Source organism: Pseudophryne corroboree, chromosome 6 (assembly GCF_028390025.1).
Source record: "Pseudophryne corroboree isolate aPseCor3 chromosome 6, aPseCor3.hap2, whole genome shotgun sequence".
Taxonomy (NCBI): Eukaryota; Metazoa; Chordata; class Amphibia; order Anura; family Myobatrachidae; genus Pseudophryne; species Pseudophryne corroboree.
The window spans coordinates 737,380,335-737,400,796 of NC_086449.1; the positions used below are offsets into that span (position 1 = coordinate 737,380,335).

Consider the following 20,462-nt stretch of genomic DNA (forward strand, 5'->3'; position numbering starts at 1 on the left):
AGATCTGTACCTTAATGGAACCTAATTTAAGGCCCATAGTCACTCCTGCTTGCAGGAAATGCAGAAATCGACCTAGTTGAAATTCCTCTGTTGGGGCCCTTTCGGCCTCACACCATGCAACATATTTCCGCCATATGCGGTGATAATGATTTGCTGTAACCTCTTTCCTGGCTTTAGTAAGCGTAGGAATGACTTCCTCCGGAATGCCCTTTTCCTTCAGGATCCGGCGTTCAACCGCTATGCCGTCCAACGCAGCGCGCGGTAAGTCTTGGAACAGACAGGGCCCCTGCTGCGCAGGTCCTGTCTGAGTGGCAGAGGCCATGGGTCCTCTGATATAATTTCTTGAAGTTCTGGGTACCAATCTCTTCTTGGCCAGCCCGGAACCACGAGTATCGTTCTTACTCCTCGCCTTCTTATTATTCTCAGTACCTTTGGTATGAGAGGCAGAGGGGAGAACACATAAACCGACTGGTACACCCACGGTGTTACCAGAGCGTCCACAGCTATCGCCTGAGGGTCCCTTGACCTGGCGCAATATCTTTTATAGCTTTTGTTGAGGCGGGACGCCATCATGTCCACCTGTGGCCTTTCCCAATGGTGTACAATCCTTTGGAAGACTTCAGGAGGAAGTCCCCACTCTCCCGGGTGGAGGTCGTGTCTGTTGAGAAGATCTGCTTCCCAGTTGTCCACTCCGGGAATGAACACTGCTGACAGTGCTAACACATGATTTTCCGCCTATCGGAGAATCCTTGTGGCTTCTGCCATCGCCATCCTGCTTCTTGTGCCGCCCTGTTGGTTTACATGGGCGACTGCCGTGATGTTGTCTGATTGGATCAGTACCGGCTGGTTTTGAAGCAGAGGCCTTGCCGGCCTCAGGGCATTGTAAATGGCCCTCAGGTCCAGAATGTTTATGTGTAGGGAAATCCACCTGACTTGACCAAAGTCCCTGGAAGTTTCTTCCCTGTGTGACTGCCCCCCCAGCCTCAAAGGCTGGCATTCATGGTCACTAGGACCTAGTCCTGTATGCCGAACCTGCGGCCCTCTTGAAGATGGGCACTCTGCAGCCACCACAGTAGAGATACCCTGGTCCTTGGAGACAGGGTTATCAGCCTATGCATCGGAAGATGCGGTCCGGACCACTTGTCCAACAGGTCCCTCTGAAAAGTTCTTGTATGGAACCTGCCTAATGAAATTGCTTCGTAGGAAGCTACCATTTTTCCCAGGACTCGCGTGCCATGATGCACCGCTACCTGTTATGGCTTCAGGAGGTCTCTGACTCGAGATGACAACTCCTTGGCTTTCTCCTCCCGGAGAAAACTATTTCTGGTTTATGTCCAGAACCATCCCCAGGAACAGTAGACGTGTCATAGGAACCAGCTGTGACTTTGGACTGTTTAGAATCCAACCGTGCTGTTGTAGCACTTTCCAAAATAGTGCTACCCCGACTACCAACTGCTCCTTGGACCTCGCCCTTATAAAGAGATTGTCCAAGTGCGGGATAATTAAAACTCCCTTTTTTCGAAGGAGTATCATCATTTCGGCCATTACCTTGATAAAACACCCTCGGTGTCATGTACAGTCTAAACGGCAGTGTCTGGACTTGGTAATGGTAATCCTGTACCACAAATCTGAGGTACTCCTGGCGAGGATAGTAAATGGGGACATGCAGGTAAGCATCCTTGATGCCCCGGGATACCATGTAATCCCCCTCGTCCAGGCTTGCAATAACCGCCCTGAGCGATTCCATCTTGAACTTGAATTTTTATGTATGTGTTCAAGGATTTTAAATATAAGAAGGGTCACACCGAACTATGCGGTTTCGGTACCCCAAACCGTGTGGAATAGTAACCCCGTCCTTGTTGAAGTAGGGGCACCTTGAGTATTACCTGCTGGGAATACCGCCTATTAATTGCCTCTAGCACAGCCTCCCTGCCTGAGGGAGTTGTCAGCAAGGCATATTTAAGGAAACGGCTGGGGGGAGACATCTCTAATTCCAGCTTGTACCCCTGAAATACTACTTGAAAGAAACAGGGATCACCTGTGAGCGAGCCCACTAATTGCTGAAATTTTTTGAGACGGCCCCCCACCATACCTGGCTACACCTGTGGAGCACCCGCGTCATGCTGTGGACTCACAGGAAGCGGGGGAAGAATTTTGATTCTGGGAACAGGCTGCTGGTGCAGCTTTTTCCCTCTTCCCTTGTCTCTGTACAGAAAGGAAGCGCCATTTGACCCGCTTGCTTTTCTGAAGCCGACAGGACTGTACCTTTTTCTGTGAGGAAACCTGAGGTAAAAATATTTCTTCCCAGCACATTGCTGTGGATACGAGGTCCCAGAGACCACCCCCAAATAATTCCTCACCCTTATAAAGCAGAATCTGTATGCGCTTTTTAAGTCAGCATTACCTGTCCCGTGACAGGTCTCTAATACCCTCCTGACAGAATGGACATTACATTCATTTTGGATGCCAGCCGGCAAAATATCCCTCTGTGCATCCCTCATATATAAGACGACGTCTTTAATATGTTCTCATATTAGCAAACTAGTATGCTTAACAGGGTCACCGACCACGCTGCAGCAGCACGATCTGCAGGTTTCAGTCTAGTACCTGAGTGTGTAAATACAGACTTCAGGATAGCCTCCTGCTTTTTATCAACAGGTACCTTCAAAGTGGCCGTTCCTAAAACGGCAGTGCCACCCTTTTTTTGACAACCGTGTGAGCGCCTTATCCACCCTAGGGGATACCTCCCAGCGTAACTTATCCTCCTGGCGGGAAAGGGTACGCCATCAGTAACTTTTTATAAATTACCAGTTTCTTAACGGGGGAACCCACGCTTTTCACACACTTCATTTATTCATCTGATGGGGGAACAAAACACTGCCTGTTTTTTCTCCCCAAACCTAAAAACCCATTTTCAGAGGTGCTTGGGTTAATGTCAAAAATATATAACACGTTTTTTATTGCCGGGACCAAGTCGCGGCTGTTCCTAGTGGATTTTGTATATGTCTCAACCTTGTCGACACTGGAGTCAAACTCCATGTCGACATCTGTGTCTGCCATCTGAGAGAGCGGGCGTGTTTGAGCCCCTGATGGTCTTTGAGACGCCTGGGCAGGCGCGGGCTGAGAAGCCGGCTGTCCCACAGCTGTTACGTCATCCACCCTTTTATGTAAGGAGTTGACACTGTCGGTTAATACCTTTTACCTATCCATCCACTCTGGTGTCGGCCCCCCAGGGGGCGACATCACATATATCGGCCTCTGTTCCGTCACCATATAAGCCTCCTCATTCAACATGTCGAAACAGCCGTACCGACACACCGCAGACACACAGGGACTGCTCTAAACGAGGACAGGACCCACAAAAGCCCTTTGGGGGGACAGAGTGAGAGTATGCCAGCACACACCAGAGCGCTATATACTGCAGGGACTAACTGAGTTATGTCCCCTATAGCTTTATATATATATAATGTATACTGCGCCTAAATTTAGTGCCCCCCCTCTCTTTTTTTTAACCCTTGTAGACTGCAGGGGAGAGCCAGGGAGCTTCCCTCCAACGGAGCTGTGAGGGAAAATGGCGCCAGTGTGCTGAGGAGATAGGCTCCGCCCCTTTTTCGCGGCCTATTCTCCCGTTTTTTATGGACTTCTGGCAGGGGTATTTACCTCATATATAGCCCCTGGGGCTATATATTGAGGTATTTTTGCCAGCCAAGGTGTTTTTATTGCTGCCTCAGGGCGCGCCCCCCCAGCGCCCTGCACCCTCAGTGACCGAAGTATGAAGTGTGTGAGAGGAGCAATGGCGCACAGCTGCAGTGCTGTGCGCTACCTTGGTGAAGACTGAGTCTTCATGCCGCCGATTTTCCGGACCATCTTCTTGCTTCTGGCTCTGTAAGGGGGACGGCGGCGCGGCTCCGGGACCGAACATCAAGGCTGGGCCTGCGGTCGATCCCTCTGGAGCTAATGGTGTCCAGTAGCCTAAGAAGCCCAATCCGGCTGCAAGCAGGCGAGTTCGCTTCTTCTCCCCTTAGTCCCTCGCTGCAGTGAGCCTGTTGCCAGCAGGTCTCACTGAAAATAACAAATTCTAAGTCTATAACTTTCTAAGAGCTCAGGAGAGCCCCTAGTGTGCATCCAACCTCGGCCGGGCACGAAATCTAACTGAGGCTTGGAGGAGGGTCATAGTGGGAGGAGCCAGTGCACACCAGGTAGTCTAAGATCTTTCTAGAGTGCCCAGCCTCCTTCGGAGCCCGCTATTCCCCATGGTTCTTACGGAGTTCCCAGCATCCACTAGGACGTTAGAGAAACTTTAATTGTTTTGTGAATGAACAATCCCATGCTATCAGAGCTGACAGCCAGGGACAGTGCTATGCATACTGCAATGACAGCTGCAGGAGTGGTCAGTGCCACTCACCATTCGTACGTCTGCCTTGCCATCTTCTAGAGAGCAGCGCCCCTGTCATTTACCACACATTTCCGCATTGGGGAGAAGTGCTACCACCAGTACGTAACGTACACTGATAACACTAATCCCCATAACGACAAATTATACCTCTATCCCCATGTGTCATATTTCTGCAATCAGGGGATGGTCTCTTGAGCCGAGGGCTGAAAAACATTAGGAAGTAACTTTAATATATTCAATACATCATTGTTTGATCCTCACTTTTGGAGGCTAACATGCTATACACCTGTTTGAGCCCTAAGAGGTGCCTTGTGCATTATTGTTCACTGATAAGAGCTCGTATCTGCAAACTTGAGATCAAGTAGACAAGACTGGGTACCTTAAAGAAGATGCTGACATTATACAAAGTGCAGAAAGAAATGGTGGCCAGTTGTCTATGCGGTCAGTGAAGACATTGCCCAGGATTTGTCGGTCTTTGCTTATATTTCAGCGGTACAGTACAATGTAACACGTAAGCTGCAGCACCAACTGTAAATATCATGCCCAAAAAAACGCGTGTTTACCATCTCGGTCATAGTGAACTGGAAAGGACTTCCAAAAGGAACTCTAAGAACGTCCATTATATTGTTTCATAGCCATTCTCAGACCATATGTCAACTTTATACGACAGGAAATGTCCTAAGACAGAATGCAGTCTAAGGAAAAAGAAATAAAACAATAATATAATACAGTTCTAAAACATCTTACAAAAGAAGCAAGATAAGCCTATGGTATGTTCACCCCTATAATCTGTAACATAGTATATATACTTTTATTATTCCACACGACTACTAAACACTGAGGACAGCATGCGTGCACTTATCAAACTCTCTCTCTCTCTGGCAGCCTTGCTTCAGTATCTAGATGATAGGTCAACCCCACATGGTCGACATGTGAAAGGTTGACAGGGTCTACGGTCGACAGGTACCAAAGATCAACGGGACAAAAAAGGTTGACATAAAAAAAAAAGTCAGCACACTATTTTTAAGGTTTAAAAAAAAAATGTAAATACATTTTTCACACTGTAAGCCACAATAAGGGTACCACTTTGTTCGTCACGCTATGGGCAAGGTGCCTCTCTCCGCTACCACTTTGCTTGGAACAGGTTACTATCCCCAAGGGGTGGTCTTCAGTATACCGCCGGCCGGGATCCCAACCGCCGGCATGCCGACACAAATTCTCCCTCTTGGGGGTCCACGACTCCCCTGGAGGAAGAATAAATAAGAATTTACTTACCGATAATTCTATTTCTCGTAGTCCGTAGTGGATGCTGGGGACTCCGTCAGGACCATGGGGAATAGCGGGCTCCGCAGGAGACAGGGCACATCTAAAAAAGCTTTTAGGTCACATGGTGTGTACTGGCTCCTCCCCCTATGACCCTCCTCCAAGCCTCAGTTAGGTACTGTGCCCGGACGAGCGTACACAATAAGGAAGGATCTTGAATCCCGGGTAAGACTCATACCAGCCACACCAATCACACCGTACAACTTGTGATCTGAACCCAGTTAACAGTATGATAACAAAACGAAGTAGCCTCCGAAAAGAGGGCTCACAACAATAGTAATAACCCGATTTTTGTAACAATAACTATGTACAAGCATTGCAGACAATCCGCACTTGGGATGGGCGCCCAGCATCCACTACGGACTACGAGAAATAGAATTATCGGTAAGTAAATTCTTATTTTCTCTAACGTCCTAGTGGATGCTGGGGACTCCGTCAGGACCATGGGGATTATACCAAAGCTCCCAAACGGGCGGGAGAGTGCGGATGACTCTGCAGCACCGAATGAGAGAACTCCAGGTCCTCCTTAGCCAGAGTATCAAAATTTGTAAAATTTTACAAACGTGTTCTCCCCTGACCACGTAGCTGCTCGGCAAAGTTGTAATGCCGAGACTCCTCGGGCAGCCGCCCAGGATGAGCCCACCTTCCTTGTGGAATGGGCATCTACATATTTCGTCTGTGGCAGGCCTGCCACAGAATGTGCAAGCTGAATTGTACTACAAATCCAGCGTGCAATAGACTGCTTAGAAGCATGAGCACCCAGCTTGTTGGGTGTATACAGTATAAACAGCAAGTCAGACTTTCTGACTCCAGCCGTCCTAACTATATATATATATATATATATATATATATATATATATATATATATATATATATATATATATATATATATATATATATATATATATATATATATATTAGGGCCCTGACCACGTCTAGTAACTTGGAGTCCTCCAAGTCCCTAGTAGCCGCAGGCACCACAAGAGGTTGTTTCAGGTGAAAACGCTGACACCCCTTTATGAAGAAACTGGAGACGAGTCCCAGTTCTGTCCTGTTCAAATGGAAAATTTTAATATGGGCTTTTGTAAGACAAAGCCGCCCATTCTGACAATCGCCTGGCCGAGGCCAGGGCTAACAACATGGTCACTTCCCATGTGAGATATTTGTCAACAGCATGGTCACTTTCCATGTGAGATATTTCAAATCCACAGATTTGAGCGGTTCAAACCAATATGATTTTAAGAAATCCCAACACTATGTTGAGATCTCACGGTGCCCCTAGGGGCACAAAAAAGCTGTATATGCAATACATCCTTTACAATCTGGACTTCAGGAACTGAAGTCAATTCTTTCTGGAAGAGAATCTACAGGGCCGAAATTTAAATGTTAATGAACCCCAATTTGAGGTCCAAAACACTCCTGTTTTCAGGAAGTGTAGAAATCGACCTAGTTGAATTTCCGTCGTGGAGCCTTCCTGGCCTCACCCACGCAACATATTTTCACCACATGTGGTGATGACGTTGTGCGGTCACCTCCTTCCTGGCTTTGACCAGGGTAGGTATGACCTCTTATGGAATGCCTTTTCCCCTCAGGATCCGGCATTCAACCGCCATGCCGTCAAACGCAGCCGCGGTAAGTCTTGGAATAGACATGGTACTTGCTGAATCAAGTCCCTTCTTAGCTCCCCAGGCCCTTAGTCCTCTGTGAGCATTTCTTGAAGTTCCGGGTACCAAGTCCCTCTTGGCCAATCCGGAGCCACTAGTATAGTTCATACTCCTCTATGTCTTATAATTCTCAATACCCTGGTTATGAGAAACAGAGGAGGGAACACATACACAGACTGGTACACCCACGGTGTTACCAGAACATCCACAGCTATCGCCTGAAGGTCTCATGACCTGGCGGAATACCTGTCCCGTTTTTTGTTCGGGCGGGACGCCATCATGTCCACCTTTGGTCTTTGCCAACGGTCCACAATCATGTTGAAAAACTTCCCTATGAAGTTTCCACTCTCCCGGGTGGAGGTCATGCCTGCTGAGGAAGTCTGCTTCCCAGTCGTCCACTCCCGGAAAGAACACTGCTGACAGTGCTATCACATGATTTTCCGCCTAGCGAAAAATCCTTGCAGTTTTCACTGCCCTCCTGCTACTTGTGCCGCCCTTCTGTTTACGTGGGCGACTGCCGTGATGTTATCCCACTGGATCAATACCGGCTGACCTTGAAGCAGAGGTCTAGCTAAGTTTAGAGCATTATAAAATTGCTCTAAGCTTATTTATGCGGAGAGAATTCTCCAGACTTAATCACACTTCCCTGGAAATTTTTTCCCTGTGTGACTGTTCCCCAGCCTCTCAGGCTGGCCTCCGTGGTCACCGGCATCCAATCCTGAATGCCGAATCTGCGGCCCTCTAGAAGATGAGCACTCTGTAATCACCACAGGAGAGACACCCTTTTCCTTGGATATAGGGTTATCCGCTGATGCATCTGAGGATGCGATCCGGACCATTTGTCCAGCAGATCCCACTGAAGAGTTCTTGCGGGAAATCTGCCGAATGGAATTGCTTCGTAATAAGCCACCATTTTTACCAGGACTCTTGTGCAATGATGCACTGACACTTTTCCTGGTTTTAGGAGGATCCCGATTAGCTCGGATAACTCCCTGGTTTTCTCCACTGGGAGAAACACGTTTTTCTGGACTGTGTCCAGAATCTTCCCTAGGAACAGTAGACGTGTCGTCGGAAAAAGCTGCGATTTTGGAATATTTAGAATCCACTCGTGCTGTCGTAGAACTACTTAAGATAGTGCTACTCCGACCTCCAACTGTTCTCTGGACCTTGCCCTTATCAGGAAAGCGTCCATGTTTCTTTTAAGAAAAATCATCATTCCGGCCATTACCTTGGTAAAGACCCGGGGCGCCGTGGACAATCCAAACGGCAGCGTCTGAACTGATAGTGACAGTTCTGTACCAGGAACCTGAAGTACCCTTGGTGAGAAGGGCAAATTTGGACCTGTAGGTAAACGTCCCTGATATCCAGTGACATCATATCGTCCCCTTCTTCCTGGTTCGCTATCACTGCTCCGAGTGACTCCATCTTGATTTGAACGCTTGTATGTAAGTGTTCAAATATTTCAGATCTCACCGAGCCGGTTGGCTTCAGTACCACAATATAGTGTGGAATACTACCCCCTTCCTTGTTGTAAGAAGGGTACTTTGATTATCACCTGCTGGGATTACAGCCTGTGAATTGTGTGAGGGGGAGACGTCTCGAATTTCCAATGTACACCTGGGATATTACATGTAGGATCCCGGAGTTCCCTTGCGAGTGTTGCTGAAACTCTTGAGATGACCCCCTACCGCACCTGAGTCCGCTTGTACGGCCCCAGCGTTATGCTGCGGACTTGGCAGAAGCCGTGAGGAGCTTCTGTTCCTGGGAATGAGCTGCTTGCTGCAGTCTTCTTCCCTTTCCTCTCCCCCTGGGCAGATATGACTGGCCTTCGCCCGCCTGCCCGTATGGGGACGAAAGGACTGAGACTGAAAAGACTGTGTCCTTTTCTGCCAATATGTGACTCGGGGTAACAAAAGGTGGATTTTTCAGCTGTTGCCATGGCCACCAGGTCCAATGGACCGCCCCTTTATACGGCAATACTTCCATATGCCGTCTGGAATCTGCCTCACCTGACCACTGTCGTGTCTTCGTCTGGCAGATATGTACATCACATTTACTCTTGATGCCAGAATGCAAATATGCCTCTGCGCATCACACATATATAGAAATGCATCCTTAAAATGCTCTATAGACAATAAAATCCTGTCCCTGTCAAGGGTATCAAAATTTTCAGTCAGGAAATCCGACCAAGCCCCCTCAGCGCTGCACATCCAGGCTGAGGCGATTGCTGGTCGTAGTATAACACCAGTATGTGTGTATATACTGTTATGATATTTTCCAGCTTCCTATCAGCTGGCTCCTTGAGGGCGGCCGTATCTGGAAACGGTAACGCCATGTTTTTTATAAGCGTGTGAGCGCCTTGTCCACCCTAAGGTGTGTTTTCCAACTCGCCCTTACTACTGGCGGGAAAAAGGGTATACCGCCCATAACTTTCTGTCGGAGGAACCCCACGTATCATCACACACTTCATTTAATTTATCTGATTCAGGCAAAACTACAAGTAGTTTATTCCCACCCTACAAAATACCCTTATTTGTGGTACTTGTGGTATCAGAAATACGTAACACCTCCTTCATTGCCCTTAACATGTAACTTGTGGCCCTAAAGGAAAAATACGTTTGTTTCTTCACCGTCGACACTGGGGTCAGTGTCCGTGTCAGTGTCTGTCGACCGACTGAGGTAAATGGGCGTTTTTACAAGCCCCTGACGGTGTCTGAGACGCCTGGACCGATACTAATTTGTCCGCCGGCTGTCTCATGTCGTCAACCGGCTTGCAGCGTGTTGACATTATCACGTAATTCCATAAGTAAGCCATCCATTCTGGTGTCGACTCCCTAGAGAGTGACATCACCATTACAGGCAATTTTCTCCGTCTCCTCACCAACATTTTCCTCATACATGTCGACACACACGTACCGACCTACAGCACACACATACAGGGAATGCTCTGATAGAGGACAGGACCCACTAGCCCTTTGGGGAGACAGAGGGAGAGTTTGCCAGCACACACCAAAAGCGCCATAATGTATATAACAACCCTAGAAGGTGTTGTTTCTATATATGGGCTCTTAATATATAATTATATCGCCAATTTATGCCCCCCTTCTCTTTAACCCTGTTTCTGTAGTGCAGGGGAGAGTGGGAGCCTTCCTCACCAGCGGAGCTGGTCAGGAAAATGGCGCTGAGTGCTGAGGAGAATAAGCTCCGCCCCTTTCACGGCGGGCTTTTCTCCCGGTTATTAGGAAAACTGGCCTGGGTTAAATACATACATATAGCCTTAATGGCTATATGTGATGTATTTATTTGCCTCTAAGGTAATCTATATTGCTGCCCAGGGCGCCCCCAGCAGCGCCCTGCACCCTCCGTGACCGAGATCAGTGAGCCGTGTAGCAACAATGGCGCACAGCTGCAGTGCTGTGCGCTACCTTCATGAAGACTGAGGAGTCTTCTGCCGCCTGTTTCCGGACCTCCGTTCTGCCGTTCTTCAGCGTCTGTAAGGGGGATCGGCGGCGCGGCTCCGGGACGAACCCCAGGCTGACCTGTGTTCCGACTCCCTCTGGAGCTCAGTGTCCAGTAGCCTAAGACTTCAATCCTCCTGCACGCAGGTGAGTTGCAAGTCTCTCCCCTAAGTCCCTCGTTGCAGTGATCCTGTCGCCAGCAGGAATCACTGATTAGAAACCTAAAAAAAAACTTTTCTAAACAGCTCTTTAAGAGAGCCACCTAGATTGCACCCTCTCGGACGGGCACAAAAACCTAACTGAGGCTTGGAGGAGGGTCATAGGGGGAGGAGCCAGTACACACCATGTGACCTAAAAGCTTTTTTAGATGTGCCCTGTCTCCTGCGGAGCCCGCTATTCCCCATGGTCCTGACGGAGTCCCAAGCATCCACTAGGACGTTAGAGAAAATAGCCGTAGCGCGCCACCATGCCCGCAAGGAACTCATTAGCGCTCGCCCAGCTGTCAATATGCCGGCGCTGGTATGCTGGCCCCCGGGATCCCGGCTGCTCATACTACACCCTTCCCAAGCGTACTTCACGTGGATGGTGGAGTATGAAAATAGTAGAAAAAGAAATGGATTTTTTTTAAATGTTGTCGACCATTTGCAGCTGTTGACCTAATGACCATGTTGACCTTTTATACCTGACAATGTAATGTGCGTCAACCGTATGGGGTTGACCTTCTGACTTTTGACCTAATATGGGTCGACCCATTGATCCATACCCCTAGCTTCTGCTGTAGCCTACCAACATCCAAGTTCAAGTCCCTCTTTCCAAAACATTGCTAGTGGAATCAATAGTAACGAGCACGTTTATTTAAACCTATAAAAAAGGAACAGTAGATGGGCCCGATTCAATTGTTTTACCTCGCAGGGGGCCGAAAATGGAGCAGTTCAATTGTTGCTCCATTTAGATGCCCAGTAGCCCCAGGGCTGACGTTTTTTCTTGCAGCCTCCTAAGATGTGAGAAAATATGTGGAAACTCAGCACTCCCGTTTGGACGCCCAAAGCAGGGAGTTTAGGCGGCTAAACGCAGTCCGTTTGGGCGCGACGTGCATGGGTGCCCAAACACAACTGCATTCTGACAATTGTTTGGGCGTCTAAAAAGCCTATTTAAATGAGATTTTTAGACTCCTAAAATAATTTAATCGGCCCCGATGTGTTGTTCAAAACAACCAAATTGTATGTATCATTTTCTTGACTTTAACTAGAGAAATGATAGCTAGGATATGATTGGTTGCTATAGGCAACACATCCATACTCGTTTTCAGACGTGAACAATCCAATTACATGCGAAGGGTGTGAGTTGCCGTTGAAACACCGGCTAAAGCCCTGCATCGCACACCCATCATGGCCTGCTCTCAGCCCGAATTCATTCATTATTGCTCACTGCCCTATGCTAACACCTGACCCTCTGCTCCCTCAAGCTCGCTCACCACCTGACCCCCTGCTCCCTCACTACTTGACCCCTTGCTCCCTCACCACCAGATCCATGCTCTCTACAGCTGGCTCACCACTCGACCCCGTTCCCTAAAGCTCGCTCACCACCCGACCCCCTGCTCCTTACAGCTGCTCACCACCTGACCGACCCTGCTTCCTACAGCTCACTCACCACCTGACACCCTGCTTCCCACAGCTCGCTCACCACCTGACCAACCCCCTGAACACCCTGCTTCCTACAGCTCGCTCACCACCTGACCCCGTTTCCACCAGCTCGCTCACCACCTGACCCCTTGCTTCCTACAGCTCGCTCACCACCTGGCCCCCTCCTTCCTACAGCTCGCTCACTACCTGGCCCCCTCCTTAGTGCAGCTTGCTCACCACCTGGCCCCCTCCTTAGTGCAGCTAGCTCACCACCTGGCCCCCTTCTTCCTACAGCTCGCTCACCACCAGACCAGCTGCTCCCTCCAGCTCGCTCACCAATTGACACCCTGCAGCTCGCTCACCACCTGACCCCTTGCTTCCTACAGCTCGCTCATCACCTGGCCCCCTCCTTCGTACAGCTCGCTCACCACCTGACCCGGTTTCCACCAGCTTGGTCACCACCTAACCCCGTTTCCACCAGCTCGCTCACCACCTGACCCTTTACTTCCTACAGCTTGCTCACTACCTGGCCCTCTCCTTCCTGCAGCTCGCTCACCACCTGATCCATGCTCTTTACAGCTCGCTCACTACCTGTTCCCTCACCACCTGCTTCCTAAAGCTCACACACACCAACCCCAGCCCTCTGTTCCCTACTGCTCACTCACCACCAAACCAGCTGCTCCCTCCAGCTCGCTCACCAATTGACACCCTGCAGCTCGCTCAACACCAGACACCCTGCTCCCAACAGCTCGCTCACCACCTGACCCGTTGCTCCCTACAGCTCGCTCACCACCTGACCCGTTGCTCCCTACAGCTCGCTCACCACCTGACCCGTTGCTCCCTACAACTCGCTCACCTGTTCCCAAGACCATTTCCGGCTCACACTCAGCTGTGCAGAGAAACGAAACCGGAGTAGGCGTAACGGGAACTGCGTGTCCGGCAGCAGTGACTCAGAAGCGGCCGCCCCTCGGCGTGCTGACACGCACTGACAGTACAGCAGCAGCACGGAGGATGTGTACTGCGAGGCCGTTACACACTGACAGTTCACACACACATAATACTGTTGTAGTTATCTGCAATGCCGCCGCCTCTTTCTTCAGCGCACCCCCCCCCCCCCCCCCCCCGCTACCACCTCACTCTCCCTCTCACACCCTTTCTCCCTTTGTCTATACTCCACTTTCTTTCCTTCTACTCTGTCTCTTTTGCCCCTACATCTGTCTTCCTCTATCCCTTCCACCCCTACCCCTCTGTACCTGCCTCTCTGCTTCAGTCCTGCCCATCTGAGTCTTCTTCACTCCTGCCCCTCTGTGTCTGCCTCTCTCCTGCCCTCTGTGTCTGCCTCTCTCCTGCCACTCCGTGTCTGCGTCTCTGCCACTCTGTCTGCCTCTCTCCTGCCCTTCTGTGTCTGCCTCTCTCCTGCCACTCTGTGTCTGCCTCTCCCCTGCCACTCTGTGTCTGCCTCTCTCCTGCCCCCGTCTCTCCGTCACTTCCTATCTCCTGCCACTCTGTGTCACCTTCACTCCTGCCCCTCTGTATCTGCCTATCTGTTTCTCTCCTGCCCCTCTGTGTCTGCCTCTTTCCTGCCCCTCTGTGTCTTCCTCTCTGCCCGTGTCTGCCTCTCTCCTGCCCCTCTGTGTCTGCGTCTCTGCCCCTCAGTGTCTGCCTCTCTCCTGCCACTCCATGTCTGCCTCTTTCCTGCCACTCTGTGTCTGCCGATCTCCTGCCACTCTGTGTCTGCCGATCTCCTGCCACTCTGTGTCTGCCGATCTCCTGCCACTCTGTGTCTGCTCTTCTGTGTCTGCCTCTCTCATGCCCCTCCGTGTCTGCCTCTCTCCTGCCACTTCGTGTCTGCCTCTCTCTTGCCACTCTGTGTCTGCCTCTCTCCTGCCACTCTGTGTCTCCCTCTCTGCGTCTCTCTCCTGCCTGTGTCACCTTCACTTCTGCCCCACTGTGTCTATCTCTCTCCTGCTCCTCTGTGTCTGACTCTGCCTCTCTTCCTGTCGCTCTGTGTCTGCCTTTCTCCTGCCTCCCTGTATCTACGTCACTGCCTCTCTCCTGCCCCTCTGTGTCTGCTCCTCTGCCCCTCTGTGTCTGCTTCTCTCCTGCCCCTCTGCTTCTCTCCTGTCCTCTTGTCTGCGTCACTGCTTCTCCTCTGCCCCTTTGTGTCTGCTTTTCTCCTGCCCCTCTGTGTCTGCTTCTCTCCTGCCCCTCTGCTTCTCTCCTGTCCTCTTGTCTGCATCACTGCTTCTCCTCTGCCCCTTTGTGTCTGCTTTTCTCCTGCCCCTCTGTGTCTGCTTCTCTCCTGCCCCCTTGTCTGCGTCACTGCCTCTCTCCTCCCCCTTGTCTGCGTCACTACCTCTCTCCTGCCCATCTCTGTCTGTTTCTCTGCTTTTTCCCTGCCCCTCTGTGTCTGCCTCTCTGCTCCTCTGTGTTTGCTTCCATCCAATCACTCTGTATCTACCTCTCTGCTTATCTTCTGACCCTCTGTGGTCTTTCTGCCTCCCATCTGTGTCTGTCTCTCTTCTACTCCTGTTTGCCTGGATTTCAGCTTATCTCCTGCCCCTCATCTCTGCTTCTCTACTTCCCTCTGTGTCTACTTTCCTCTTGCCCCTCTTTGTTTCTCTGCTACTCACCTGCCTCTCTATGTCTGCATCTCTGCTACTCTCCTGCCCCTTTGAGTCTTCCTCTCTGTTTCTCTCCTGGCCCTCTGTGTCTGCATTTCTGCTTCTCTTCTACCCCTCCGTGTCTGCATTTCTGCTTCTCTTCTACCCCTCCGTGTCTGCATCTCTGTTTCTCACCCGTACTTTTGTGTGTATCTCTCAACTTCCCTCCTGCTCCTCCGCGTCTACCTCTCAACTTCTCTCCTGTCCCTCCATGTCTACCTCTCCGCTTCTCTCCTGTCCCTCCGCGTCTACCTCTCTGCTTCTCTCCTGTCCCTCTGCGTATTCCTCTCGGATTCTCTCCTGTCCCTCCGCGTCTACCTCTCGGCTTCTCTCCTGTCCTTCCGCATCTACCTCTCGTCTTCTCTCCTCTCCTTTCGCTTCTGAGTCTCCACTTTTCTCCTGTCCATCCATGTTTACCTTTCGGCTTCCCTTTTGCCCCCCTGTGTCTGACTCTGCTTATCTCCTGCACCTGTGTGCCTGCTTCTCTGTTTCTCTTCTGCCCAGAACCGTGGTTTTCCTCAGATGGATTAAAACCATCGACCATCAATGATTGACCTGTCAATGACCATCCCTGCCAACCCACTGAAAGGGCTCTTTTAAACTTTATGAGAGCTGTTTGGTATCTATTTGGAGGGGGTTAGGAATGCAAGTAGTTTCGCCAGTGCATTAAATGCAAGTTATTGGAACATGATACCTTCAGAAAAAAGCATCTCACCAGAATGTATTATCATCATTAACAAAGACTGATGAACTCATTGTTATTGTTCTACCCATTTACCTGTATTGTACTAGCATTACAAACACTAGTAAAATGCATGTACTTAATGGCAGAGGGAATGAGGACTAACCAATCCTTTACCCCCTCTGGAACTTCAGAAATAGTCTCCACAGGACATGTGCTATCCTTGGACTTAAATAGGGAATAACTGGTAGGATATTAATATGCACAAAAGAGAAAATAACACAAAGTATATAAAATACAGTAACGGAAAAGAAGACAGGATACAAAGGCTATATGACTTATGTCACTTATTTATAAAACTGCAGTCCTACAAGTCGATTAGCCACAAGGAGGGCGAGTTGCTGTTGCAACGGCGTCGCAGTGCTGATAACAGCATCGCAACTCGCCAACCATATGACTGGATTTACTCATGCATCAAGTCAACTCTGGGTAATTGAACTGACCCCCAAAGTATCATAGTTGTAAAAATCTGCTTCAGTCTGTGCTATTTGCATTTCCAATATGCAAGAAATATAAACCAGCTTAAGCAACTTGCGTCACTCCAAATGTAAAACTAGAGGTCCCAGCAAGCCCTGGCAACCAAAAGTTGGCAGAGCTCATTGAGACTTGCAGCTTCATGTTAAGATGTCAACATGGTCAAAATGTCAACAATCCATTTCCTAAACTGGATACACACTATAAGATTATTTGTCCTTTCTGCTGCGGGGTACACTGGGCTCCACAAGGATTGGACAATGGGGTGTAGAGTAGGATCTTGATCCGAGGCACCAACAGGCTCAAAGCTTTGACTGTTCCCAGAATGCACAGCGCCGCCTCCTATATCACCCCGCCTCCCAGCACAGGAGCTCAGTTTTGTAAGTTGGTGCTGCAGTAAGCAGGCACTGAACAGAGGGGCTGCTCCAGGCAGCCCTAAGAAAAGCTTTTTATGAGGTAAAAAGTGAAGACTTCAAGGGCAGCAGCGGTGGTAAATGTCTTGTGACCACTGGCGTGCGCAGCACATTTTATTAGGGGGTGCACCGTCGGAGGGGTGTGTCTAGCACCGCCTTTTGGGCGTGTCTAGCACCATCTATTGATGGTCAATGCATATAAAATATCCACCTTTGTACCAATCCTAATAAAGCAGATTCATTGTCAGATGTTGCGGTGTGCACCAAACAAACACCCTGTCACGATCCAGGTATCTGGACGCCATTACCTGCCGTTTAGGTGTCTGCTGAGACTGGCCCAGCGTTCCAAGTCCAGATCTCATCTGTGTCAACACTCTGCACATCCCTCCTGTCATTCTGAGACACTATCACAGCGGCGCCATGTTTTAATCCAACATGGCGTCGCCCGTCCTCCGCGGCCTCCGCCGCCGTTCCTGTGTTATTGCTGCAGGTTCTCAGTATAGTGTATCATGCCTGCCGCGGCCTCTGCTGCCCTCCAAGTGTCTCAGCATATAACAGTCATCTGGCGTCTCCTGTCTTCCGCGGCCGGCGCTGCCATTATCACTATGTTTGCACATTTCATTTCAAACTAGTTTTCCCTCCAGGTTCCAGCATTGGCGCAGCCATGTTGGATTTGATCACATGCTCCAATTCCTCCAATCCACCGTCTCTGGAATCTGCATAATTGCCTAGCCAATGCCTGCATAGCAGCAGGTATAAGTATCCTGTGTCTAGGCCAGATAGATGTCAGTGCTTTGAATGTCATACCTTGTTCCAGTCTCTCTCTCCTGTGGTTTGTTTCTCCAGGTTCCAGTTCCTGTCTCCAGCATCCACAAAGAGACCCGCACCTGCTTTCCATCTTGCGGTGCAGCCTGACTCTACAGTCTTCCGTGGCTGTCCAAGTTTCCAGCTTTCTACAATCTGTTTCCAGCAGCCAGCTTTCAACAGATTTCAGCTTCTACTAAACACCGATGCTGATCCAGCAGATCCTATCTTACCAGCAGTATCCACTACCACCTGTAATCATTTATCAGCTATTCAGTTTCTGCGCTCCCTAGCATCTCACATCATTCACTCTGTGTTTATCACCTGGCTGTTTCCATCCAGCATCCACTCCGTGACTTTAGTACCTGGCTGATTCCATTCAGCATCCACTCTGTGTTTCATCACCCGGCTGATTCCACTCAGCATCCACTCCGTGTCTTACCACCTGGCTGGTTCCATCCAGCTGATACAGCAGCATACTCACGTTACAGATTCACCTGTTACAACTACTGGCATGTTCCTCGGCTATCTCCACTACTACAACCAGGCCTGGTAAGGTGATTCCATCAAAGGACTTTTACATCTGTTCTATACCTACCAGTGCTCTGAGATACCTCCTATGGTTATGTGATCCAGGAACTGTGTTATTTGCCACTGTCTTTGATTTACTTTGAATGCTGCTTGTCATTTCACGGAGTCTGTTAAATAAACATTTATTTTGAATTTTAAACTGGTTGTCATGGTCACACCTTCGGGTAATCAATCTGCACTTACATGTCCAGGGGTCTGATTAAACCTCCCAGGTTTAACTTAATCTCAGCCCCTACAACTGAGGATTCCTCCCGTCAGCCTAAACCCTCAGTTGTGACACACCCCTGATGGCACTCACTGCAATTACACTGCTCCTACTCAGCCTGGTCTGGCCCCCCCTCTTTCCTCTGCAAGCTGCAACAGCTTACTTACAAGTCAGTCACTCACTGACACTGACAGTCGCAGACTAGTATTGCCGCTGCTGGAAAAACGAGTGACGTGTGACGTGTCAATTTTGCTGCCGACTGCCTGCCAGTATTGAATTTGTCTTCCTAAGAGGAACGCTGGCTGCATGCTGCTCCTCATCAGTGGCTGGCGTTGGCACAGCATAGAAAGAGAGAGGTGTGTATGTGGTGGGTGTGACGGGTGGGCATACAAGCAGCATGACGTAATAACGTTACATCACACTGTTTTTGTACATAGAGGTGGAGTTGGGAATTTGAAAGCCGGTGTCAGTGGCACCCTTGATTGACCCAGGCGTCCGGTTGGTAATGAGGTCCTGACAGGGTGCAGCGCAGAGGGGACAGTAATCAGCATGCTCGGCGATCGCTGCATCAGGCATGTGAGATCGGGGTGCCAGACATTAGGGGGTGCCTGTGCGCACCAGGCACCCCCCCTGCGCACACCTATGCTTGTGACATTCACTGCTGCAGCTCCAGCTCTCCCCAGCGGCGCTGTACACTCCCGAGCCCTGGTTGCCGGGTACCTACAGCGGAGGCTCCGGTTTTCTTCACGTTAGACACACACGGCTGGGGCTCTCCAGGATCGCGTGGCCACGCTTCGGGAGGTGGTAAGTGGGTCCCGCTTGCGGGACCCGGTCTTAATTGCGATCCGGCGCGGTCAGTGGGAGGCGGGCCGCGTGCGCTGGCGGTGGACACTGTGGATACAGGCGATCCCACTAGATCACCAGGGCATGGGCGCAGGTCAGGTTTTCTCTTAAAACCGATTTTAATTTCGCCCACAGTACCCGGTGGTTTTGCCAGCAAGGGGGATAAGGCTTAGACCTGAAGCCCCTCCCCCAGCCCCAGGGTGCCATTTCTAGCAAGTGTTCCCGCCCTGGAGCTGCATATCTGTCTTTTCCTCACTCCCTGTCAGTGTCTGCGGCGCCATTATCCCTCAGCTCACTGTTCCTGGGACTGCTTGGGCAAATCCTCCTATGTAAAGCCGCCTGGTTGTCAGCGCTGTGCCTTTACATGACACTTAAGTATTCTACCTGCCTTTTTAGACGGTGATAGTTAAGAAAGAGTGCACTTAGTCAGGGTTTTATAGTACAATTACCCTGTGATATACATCCAGTTCTTACTGTGTACTGTTATATCTATTGTTATATAGCTGTGTAAGCTAGTCCAGTGCAGTATTATTGTCAGTAATAACCTCTGCATTGTACAAACTGTGACTTTCTGTGTGTGCATTTGATAGCTGAGTGGTGTCCATTTCGTGTCTTTCACTCAACCTGCTATCCCTATATTCTATAACCTGAGTGGGCTTGGTGCGTCAGGCGTTATCTAATATAGGATTTTCACAAAGATATACTGTATTACGTATTTTTCTCTGTGATTTAGTCACCATATCTCTCCTTTATCTTTGCTAGTGCTGACTACACTGCGCAGGGGTTTGGGTTTAGAGGTATAGTGCTGCTGATAATTGTACTGTGTTAACCTCATACTGCAAGTTATATCATGTCTGCTTGTAAGGGTAACGGTTCTGGGGCTGAACACACTGCCGGTGTTGCTGACGCCACGGAGCCATATGAGGAGAATATAGCAGCTGTGGGCTCTGGTTCTGGGGGCTCCTTGCCCCCCAGTGGGACTGTGGCAACGGAGGCACATACTGACCCACCGTGGGCCGCTTTTTCCACGCTTCTGCATACGCTAGTTCATAAACTAACTCCCCCTATGGGACCCCCAATGCCGGTACAACCGTATGTGGTCCCTGCAGCTAACCCGCCGTGGGCGGATGATTTATCTGCTCAATTAAACAAGTTGAACCAGTCCTTGACTACTAAAAAGTCTGACCAACGCTCGCCTAAGTCCAAGAGGTCCTCTAAGCGAGCGCTTATCTCCTCACAATCCACTGCTGTCACTGACACCTCG

The 20,462-nt window shown here is 49.8% G+C and overlaps 1 protein-coding gene across 8 annotated transcripts in view; it reads right to left on the bottom strand.

Annotated features, from left to right (window-relative positions):
• The window catches only part of PARP11 (poly(ADP-ribose) polymerase family member 11), a 114,185-nt gene extending 100,375 nt beyond the window's left edge, over positions 1-13,810 (bottom strand). Inside the window, exons 1-3 of one of the 8 annotated variants that reach the window (XM_063928472.1) lie at positions 13,162-13,225; positions 4,960-5,091; positions 4,544-4,599 (exon numbers count right to left, since the gene is read on the bottom strand). In XM_063928472.1, coding sequence (XP_063784542.1) covers positions 4,544-4,555 — 12 coding nt within the window. In that variant the 5' untranslated portion in view covers positions 4,556-4,599; positions 4,960-5,091; positions 13,162-13,225. The other 7 variants (XM_063928471.1, XM_063928470.1, XM_063928466.1 and 4 more) reach the window with 7 other exon arrangements.
• Between the last annotated feature and the right edge of the window lie 6,652 nt (positions 13,811-20,462).